We start from the raw sequence: 10,000 nt of genomic DNA, 5'->3' as shown, positions 1-10,000 counted from the left end.
TTGCAAGGGTCACTTCAAAGGACAAAAAAAAAAAACGACTAAAATTATTGAGAAAATATGTAGAAACGAAGGCCCTTGACTCTCTTTGAGTGACTTTCTACTGAGTGTCACGTTACTCTGTTTAGAGATTCCAAGCCTCCAAATCATTCATAAATGGACATTAACACCACATCCTGCATACAGGGCGTGATGCTTTACGCGCACATTCATCATGGCTGCGGGAGAGTCTTGCGTGACAGCGCTTTCGTCAATAGTAATCACATTCCAAAAATTATTTCCGCTCAAATTTTAAAAAACAAATCCCCTCTATTAGGGTAAAGAGATTTACCAATGTATATATGAAATGGCCTCTAGACTAGCGTAAACCAAAAAAACAAAACAATTTTATTCCAGTTCCGTTTGTCCTACTCAAGTTCTCCGTTGAACTCAGAGGGGGCGTCAATTTTCTTTTTCTTCTTACTTTGTCTTAGATCGAAATCTTTTGCTTATCGAATGAAAAATTAAAACCAATCATTTCCATTCTCAACCTAAAGTCCGCCCAATTTCCCCGTTGAATATTCGGACGAGGGGACGCCAATGTGTTTTCTACTTCATAGTCTGTCTTTGGTCGCACCTCTTTCCATACCCGTCTAAATAACCGCGAAGCCCGCGATCCTTTCGGTCAGCCCCGGGAGTAACAGCTCCCTGTCAACCCCTTGCCTCCTTTGAATTCTTCTGGTCCGAAATGCACGCAATTGTAACCTCCGGTAAGCATTGCCTTATCAAATTTCCGATACTGCACGGGAATGCCGGAAGTGCGTCATTTACGAACGCCATCCTTGTTGCTTGTGGACGACCATGACTCCTTCGATTACTACTCATTGTTTAACTTTAAAGTTATCTTGTTTCTGCTTTTCTTATTGAAAAAAAAAAAAAAAGAATGGAATCTGTCTCGAAAGAGGAAAATGGTGCTTCGTGCATTACTCCAGCAGGGATCACTGCCATTAGAATTTTATAGTATTTATCAGAAGACCGCGATAGAGCCTTTACGACAACTAACAGGATTCATCGCCTGATTTCAAGCCGAAGGACTAGCTACGAGTCTATAAATTATGGTATTAGCAACTATTGATCCACTTAGCCAGAAAGAGCACACCGAGATTTAAAAAATCCCCAAGTTTTGTGTAAATCGGGCTAATTTTTACTGAGATGCAGCCATTTAAATACGGTCATCCAGCGTCTGGATGGCCATAAATCTTTTTGTAAATTTTGACGTTTTTTAATGGCTGTATCTCGCTAAATATTGGGTCTATTAACACCAAACTTAGGGATTTTGTAAAGCTTGGTGTGCACTTTCTGACTATTTGGATCAATAGTTGCCAATTCCATTCGGCTTGAAATCAGGCAAAGTGTTAACTCTTAAGGCCGGGACACACTAGGCGACAAGTCGCAGCGACATGTCTCTGTGACAAGTTGCTCCATGTGTACTACTTGCAAAACAAGTCGCTGCGACACGACCGCCTGTTCGGTGCACATGCAGTGATCTTGTATGAGGGGGAATGTGAATTAGTTTTCTAATTCAATATGGCTGACCATATGGCGCTCTCTCATTGGTTTATTTATATTTTGTCGCAGCGACTTGTTGCCGGAAGTGTACACATGATGCGACAACGCTGCTTTCGCTAATTTTGTCGCTGCGATAAGTCGCATGAATTCAAACTGGTTTGAATTCGTGCTACTGATCGCAGCGACAATGATTTTCATGAAATAAATCGTGTCACACAAGGCGAATTGTTGCGGCGACTTGTCCCCGTGACGTGTCGCAGCGACTTATCGCCTAGTGTGTCCCGGCCTGTAGACTTTTTCTGGGGCTTGTTCACAAGTAATCACGTGCCAATGTCATAAATGAATCTGCACGGGCTTCGTTCCATCATCGTGTGCCACTTGCACGTGCAACAGAAGTGGCACGTGTTTTAAAACGAGTTACGTCATCATCGACATGCTATGAATCTTTTCCGTTTTAAAACAGTCTACATAGCAGTTTTGCTTATAGTGATACAAGGAAAATTGAATTTCTGAATAGATTTTTCTTCTTACGGTACTAGCATGGAAATACCAACAAGACTTATCTACGTCAATCTCGTACCCAGAGTCCTCGGGCTTTTTGGCCAGCGGGTGAGCGCCCGGAGAGACTCTGGGATAATTAACCTGCGATCAGGCTCTATTTTAATTTCGCGTGGTACGTAATGTGGTATGGCGTGGGAAATAGGACAAATCGAAATGCTTGGCCTTTAAAGTGAGGAGGTACACCTTTGAAGTGAGGAAGTACACCTTTAAAGTGAAGAGGTACACCTTTAAAGTGAAGAGGATACACCTTTAAAGTGACGACGTACACCTTTGAAGTGAAGACCTACACTGCGTTTTAAGTGAAGTCGAACGAAATGGTCTTTACAATGACGCGGAACATGCTCAAGTCACCAGTGTTGCTTTAAACTGATGAGGTACACCTTTAAAGTGAGCATAGGCCTGCGATTCAGAAAACAGCGGCCTCCTTAAGCCGCATGTCTTTGCTTTGCTTGTGTGCGTTCTTTGTCGTGTTTCGAACCGAACATGGCGGGAACACCGGTTTGTCGAAATGCAAGAGAAACACTGCGAGAATGTGCGGAGAACATTCTCAACTGCATTTCTCATATGGAAGCGGGTGTGTAAAGTTATGTTAACGTGAAGTAAGGCATTTTGTTTCAAAGGATTATAGCAAAGGTGGATCGGTTGTGATCCGAACGCTTTGTCGACGTTCGAAGGCTTGTTGACCAGTTTAATAAAAGGGAATTCACTGTTCCTGACCTGGATGGCCAAGCTAGGAAGTGTCCTTTATTATTTGAAGATGGTGTCAAGTATCTTTTCTTGTTTATCCAGATTCGCAGCTAGCAACGAATACGAACAGGGCTACAGCACTTGTGACACCCACTGCAGGTGAATGTAGACTACGTATACTGTATACTTGATCATCAAAAAAGGCAACCAAACAAATAAAGTGCATTGTTTCAAGAAAATTTCTTTATTGAATGTAATTTGTTTACACTAAGCACCGTATTTTTCCTGCTATTTTAGGTCAACAGCAGCAGATGCCCTCTCAACTCTAGTAACACAGGTAAATTAAAAAACCTATTATAGGTAAGCCTACTTATGGTATACTTTTCATTATATGAAAACAAAAGCAACCATAAGCTTAAATCCTGTTATCTTGGCCAAAATACCGTATATTTCGTTAACCAATTCATACATTTAATGATATTTTAGGTCAACAGCAAAGGACTGCAGTAAGCACACCTGCTGCAGGTAAACATGATTAAATAAAGTTGCAAGAACAATAGCCATGCATGTAATGTATTGTTATTAATAAAAAACGAGAAGCTCCAAAAAGCTTACACTGGGTTGCCTGTGGTACGCGTTTCTCAAAGAACTGCAGCGTTCCAGTTAATTTTTTCAAGTGGGGCGTCATTAAGACCATTTGAGGGGTCACCCACATGTCGCGCTAGCAGAGGCCCTTTGGCTCACACGTTTAATTATTTTGTAATGTCCTGTCCCATTTTAAGGTCTTTTAGTCTTTTAAGCTTTCGTAATAAATTCAGTTTAAAGATAACAAAACACGCTCTTGAGTAAAATTCACTCGTTTCTTCTTTAAATAAGTAGTCGGCAAAAAACTAACTGCAAATTGCTCTGACGGACGTTTTCCATCATGTCTAGCAGTTGGACTAAGCAAACGTTTATTGCACATACAAGAAAGGACTAAAGGTGTTGTTTCCGCTTCATAATGTGACGGTCTAATCTGATGCCATGTCAAAACATTGTTTGGCCTTGCGTTTGCACCAGAAAAAGGCAAGCCAAGAGACAGATGAAGAAAAAAAATAACATAGTGTTTATATATATATCTATGAATCGAATTCTCATTGAAAGATCTTAAAAACACGAACATTTTTGCAGTCTCTAACGTTTTGTCAAAAGGAAGAAATTGATCACATGCTAGGCAACCGTAAAGGTGCACGTACGTGATCACCCTGTGTCCTGTGTCAACTGAATGAACTACGGGAAAGAATGGTTCAGAGTAGAACAACGTACTTTTTAGCGAAGAAACTTCCGTCGTTAGTTACTTTTTTTGTAATATTTAACTGAATATTTAGATTTCTTCTGTCGGGTCAGGAAGCCTTCTTTGTCGGGTTCCTGAGAAACGTATCTATTTTGACTTCAGAGTGAACTATCTACACAATCGAGAGGTTGAGTGGCCGTGTAATTGAAAATCTAAACATCTATGAGATACAAAAACAGACTTGCGAATTACCGCAAATCACAATGCTGACAAGCACAAAAGCGAAGAAATGGTTAAGTAAATATGAAGTTTGTTACTATTTGAAAGTATTTGGGTCAGAGTATTAAAAAAGGGATATATTGTCACGCAAATTATGTAATTTCATGACACTCAAAATTCGCAAGAAGCGCGAGTTACATGTACACAATCTTCGCACTAGCAAGTCGCAGCAATAAAATTGGATTAACCAGGAAGTTAAAAGAATATTGTTGGCTTCCCAAATAAATTCCATCTTGCACTACAATGACAAAATCATTTGTCAGAGAAATAAAATTCCTTTCTCCTCGTGTATCACATTTCAACGCACGTATGCAAATTTGTTAACTCATTTTCAACCCGATTCCCGGGAAAAATACATAGTAATAGCAAAAATATTATTTTTCGTCAAGTGTTGCATCTTTTATGTTCAAATAACAGATAAAAATAAAGATTTTTTAACGATCTATCCGTCGGCTTCCTGGTAGAATGCTCTCTAGAGAGTAAAGGAACTTCCGACGTTAAATAAGGTGTACCTTTACCTTTACCTAGATATTTTTTTCATAATTTAATATTATCTGTCAAAATTTGCATAACAGTCAAATCATAAAAATAGCACCGCACGGGACAAATTTAGTCGCATTACCTCTTCGTCGAATTCTAATGCTTAACACAGGAATTTTTAGTTATTGTGAAAATCTTTCTATATTTGTTAGCAATCATCCTTTCAAATTTCAGAGAAAGCGACCGGTCTGCGAATATTTTACGAGTTTCTTTCAATGGGATGTCAAAAGGCTAAGTGGATGTTATATGCATAATCGGGCAAGTTGCGCGTGTCACGGACCCGTTATAAATCTTTTTTCACAAAATGTTCCCGAATCGTCAAGTATCACCACAGAAGAAACGAAAATCATTCTAAAAGCTTATTTTACGCAAAAAGTAGGTTCTGGAGGTAATTTTGAGTGTGGAAATCAAGTTTACAGCAGATGACAAATACAAACTTAGGAGCCATGGTATATCCAATTAAGTTAAGGCTTACTGTAGTTTGCGAAACGAAATGGAACGAAACGAAATGAAAATCTGTAGTTTGCGAAATGAAAATCTGTAGTTTGCGAAACGAGAATCTGTAGTTTGCGAAATAAACATTAACTTTCTGGCTGCGACTACTCGGATATTCTAAACAGAAAATTCCCCACAAGAAAGCCGTTTCGCCTTGCGCGCAATGCGTGACGTTTTCTTTGCTCAGGCGTTTTTGAGTGACGGACCAATCTCGTTCCCAGAGTCGGGTTACGAGAGACTCTGGGATAATCCGTTTCGAATGACAAGATTCTTGTCATGAACACCATTGCGCAGGCGTAGGCGTAACGCCGAAATGGCGGAGAGAGTGGAGGATTTGGTTCACGATGGCATGCAATTTTCTTTAGCAAAATTAGGATATATCAACCTAGAACTGAAAAAGGAACAACATGACGTGTTGGAGCGATATCCCTGGATAAAAATCTGTGCTGAATATGTTACCAACGGGCTGTGTTTCTCAAGTGTTGCCTGGGATTTTCGATTAGAATTTGTGTAACGTGGAAATGTAAAGCAGATTGTGTCGCTGCTGAATGCTCTGATCCGGGATTAGTTTCAAATGTTAAAAGACTGTCTTTGTTTTGTTTTGTTTTTTTTTTGTATCGTGGAAGATGAGAGAGAGCGAAACACCAGACTCATTCTTTTAATCATAAAACTATGTCTTCGTTGAAGGATTCTTCGTCACCAGAGAAGGTTTAGGATTCTTTTCAAAAGAAGATGAGTTCTTTGGGTAAGAGTTTCCTTGCTGTTATAAAGAAGTAGAGGTCTTGAGGGAAGTATCATTTTGCTGCTTTTCATTATTTTGTAAAAACAGAAAATGACTGTTTTCCATCAAATAATGAGAATTCTTGAATAGAGATCTATACTTCTAATTGGATAAACATGTGGATTTTTAGAATATTATTCTTCCATGAACATATAATGTGCTTTCCAAATTTAGGAAATAATATATATGCAGTGTTCATACATACACAAGGTAATACATACAAGCCATAATCACAAAAACAACTCTGTTAAATTTCACTTAAATAATTAACGTTGCAGAACAAATACAAATTTCTGAAACTTAAACGCCTAAAAACACTAATGATGTCAAAAAATCTATGCGGCATGAAAAAATCAGCCAAACTACTTAGCGATTGAGATAAGTCCCTAGAAATGAAAACAGCTTGCAAGCACAAACTAACATGCAAAAGAAATCATGTTCTCTTGAGGGATGATGTAGATCTTAAAGTGAGTGAAATTAAATAAATGAAAAGTGTTACACAAAAACAATTTTTGTAATTAAAATCTATCACTATCTATTTTCCTTATATCACCTCTATCCAAACAAAAAAAATTAGCCAATCTGGAACTAATTCAAAGCACACACCCAAAAAACTGACATTAAACCGGGCTGTCATTAAATTTTCACCTGCAAAATATCAAAAGCTGATTCTAGTTTTCATTTCCTTCACAATGTGAGCTCAGGGTTAACAGCTGGTACATGTGAATGTCCTTTATGGCAGCCCTGTGAAAACTTTCCAGTTTGACAATTTAATATTGACCATATTAGTAATAGTACAAATCACTACATAACATATCATGGTTTGACATGGTTTGCCTGACATGGTCATGTTCTGTACTATTTCTCGCCTGTTGTGCGTCAAATCAAGAAATGGACTTAGGTGTGTTTACGCGTCAGGGTTTCCATTAAGTTTTAAAGTAGCAGGGACCTTGTGACAGAGTGAGCGGGCACCCCTATATATAGTCTGGCTTTTGATCTTGAAACCTCCTCTGAGCAATGGCGGGTACTGTACTCAGTGTAGACGGGTGCTAGTACCCAGGTCCCAGCTTCTAATAAAACCCCTGCATGTAGGTTATTTCAAGCTCTTGTGGTGGTGCAACTGTTAATACATGTAATAAGAGGCTATTAACTTTAAGCTAAAAGAGTAGAGACACCTTTTCTATACAGGGCATTTTTTTTTTGAAGAATGCTAAATACATGCTCTCAAGAAACTCAGTGCAGACATCTTGGCTTCTTGGGTACTCTAGGTTAACCATGTAATGTACCCCAAACAGAGCACAAAGACTCTGTTTGTATGAACTTACTTCCAGAAGAACCTCATTGTCAACAATAATGAAAAGCTGTTGTTCATAATCGTCGGTCTCTGGGCACAGCATATGAACATCCCCACTTAAAACTGTTTAATTCACATAATTGTTTAAGTAACGTCAAATTCCTTTGGGAGAGCAGAGAGATGCACACCGAAAGGTTGATGAAATTATGTATCAAGCAAAATAAAAACTGCAAAAGCCAAAAGTTCTTCATGAGGTTAAGACTAGTCATCCTTGATGCACTTTATATTCCATTTTTCCAGATGAGCAGAGGTCAGTACTTATTTTGAACCATAAAACTTGACAGACTGGATGTAACAATATTATATATACATTGTATATTATCCTGAGAATGTTCATTTCCCATCTTACCTCCCCCCCCCCCCTTGCCAATAATGTAATACCTTCCTCACTGCCAAAGGCTTTCTGTAGGGTGGCCAGCACCATACAAGTTTTGAAATGGTACTTTTCTCTTTAACTCTGACTATCAATACAAAAAAGCCTAAGGATGTTGATTTTAACACTCCAAACAGGAACGGATACTTGTCTACAAACCTTGAACCTAAACATTTCTTTTGTTGGCATAAAAAATAAATTACATTAGAAACTGTTGACAACTGTACATACCAACATGAAGAAGTCAGTCTGACTTCAAAATAGACAGTATAATTTACTGACAACTTAACCGTCAACTGACAAAATTTAAATTGAGGGGATGTGTGGAATACGTTCTCAAGTCACTAGAAATACTGCACAGTTTGCAATGCTACCCTCTCCTTTTGTGTCACAAAATAGATACAATTTATCACAAATATAGGCTGCTGTAAAGGTGCTCCCAAACACACTGTAAAAGCATAAAGTCTGTGTCTAGATAACGAAACGTAAATGAGTCAGGTAGTTCATCGGTGGCAGCACTTAGCTCTGTTTTCTGTAGATTAACAAGGGGTATCACTGATCCCCTTCAACCCATTGACCCCTGGGAGTAAGAATTGACAGATTTTACTCTGTTTAATGCCAGGGAGATTCTAGTCCTCAACTGGGGTCATCCTAGGGCGTTTGAGGTGTCAGTTGGTTGAGCAGTCAAAAACTTTGTCCCTTCCATTAAATGGGATGCTAACCAATCACAGAATTTGTTACAAAGTCTATCAAACATTTGTCAGCATTAAGTTGTATGCGGGTACATATAGAGAGGCAACATGGATTAAAGTTAGAGAAAACAGAGAGATGATCAAGACCAACCTCGTTTCCAGGGTCTCTTTTCTCTGCCTCCTTTGTCCTCAACAACAAAAGAAGGCAGAGAAGAGAGGTTGGATAAAGACCTGGGCTCAGTTGTTCAAAAAGTGGATAGTGCTACCCACCAGGCCAGTTCTTGAAATGATGGATATTGCTATTAGCTGGATAAATCACTATCCAGTGGATAAGTAACAGCGGAACCAACTGCACTTTCCATTGTATAGTGATTTGTCCCGTAGATAGTGTTATCCACCTTTTGAACAACTGGGGCCATATAAATCACTATCCAGCAGATAAATACTGCCAAAGCTAATTGAGTTATCAACAAAACAAAGTTTGAAGTTCAAGTTTATTTATTATTATTATTATTATTATTATTATTATTATTATTATTATTATTATTATTATTATTATTATTATTATTATTATGACATTATCCAGTAGGTAGTGATTTATCCAGTGGATAGCACTATCCACCCTTCAAACAACTGGGGCCAAAACTCATACAGTCAACCAACCTTTGAAGTCTCAAACACTTGACCAATGTGGCTTCAATAAGCAAATAATAATCGCCACTGTAATTAATACTGTGGGCTGAGCAATTACGGACAAAAAAAACTCCTTATGTAGTGGTATGTTAGGGCACATGTACTTCAGAAAGAAGTACTAAATTACTTAAGAGAATGGTGTCCTTTTTGTAACTGACTTTTAAGTGCTAGAAGTAATAGACTCTAGAGGATGGTCAAGCTTTATATTAGACGTTTTTTTAAATTTTATCATAAACGTTTAATAAGCTAAGTATTTGCATAACAAAATCAACAACTGAAGTTTCCATTTTTTCTAAGTACATGTACCTAAAATGTAAGACAAGTTCCATTGGATGTGAGTTGTACATCTCATTTCATTGATTTGATTCTCTATATCTGATCTGGCCTCTTCTTCCAATGGAGGTTGAGAACAGTACAGTGTAATGAACCCAAATGAAATGTGAGTAAAAAATTTTCAACCTACCGAAAGGATTGCTTTGCATGCCAGAGAGACGGGCCTTCTACGATATTTTCAAAGCGTTCAACAGCACTGTCACAAGCCAAACGAGTTCTCTTTGCATCAGTAAACCTCTTTCTCTACCCAAAACTCATCTGCTAAAGGTTCTCGCACCTTTCCAGGAACTCACATGTACGTATTAAAGTTAACTATACGAGAAGATCTTATGGATTCATATAATAATATGCAGCAATTTGAAGACTCGGTATGACTACATTTTAAAGACATAAT

General features: G+C 38.3%; 1 protein-coding gene across 7 annotated transcripts in view; it reads right to left on the bottom strand.

The window, feature by feature from the left end:
- The window catches only part of LOC138056972 (monocarboxylate transporter 3-like), a 47,689-nt gene that overhangs the window by 7,182 nt on the left and 30,507 nt on the right, over positions 1-10,000 (bottom strand). For 3 of the 7 annotated variants that reach the window (XM_068902971.1, XM_068902973.1, XM_068902972.1), the window contains exon 2: positions 1-12. This exon is cut by the window's left edge and continues 29 nt beyond it. The exons of the other annotated variants lie outside the window; for them this stretch is intronic. In XM_068902971.1, the coding sequence (XP_068759072.1) occupies positions 1-12 (12 nt within the window). The remainder of the gene's footprint in view (positions 13-10,000) is intronic. 7 annotated transcript variants of the gene reach the window in all.

This window comes from Montipora capricornis, chromosome 7 (genome assembly GCF_036669925.1).
Source record: "Montipora capricornis isolate CH-2021 chromosome 7, ASM3666992v2, whole genome shotgun sequence".
In the NCBI taxonomy this organism is placed as follows: domain Eukaryota; kingdom Metazoa; phylum Cnidaria; class Anthozoa; order Scleractinia; family Acroporidae; genus Montipora; species Montipora capricornis.
This window is presented reverse-complemented; position numbering and strand designations above follow the sequence as displayed.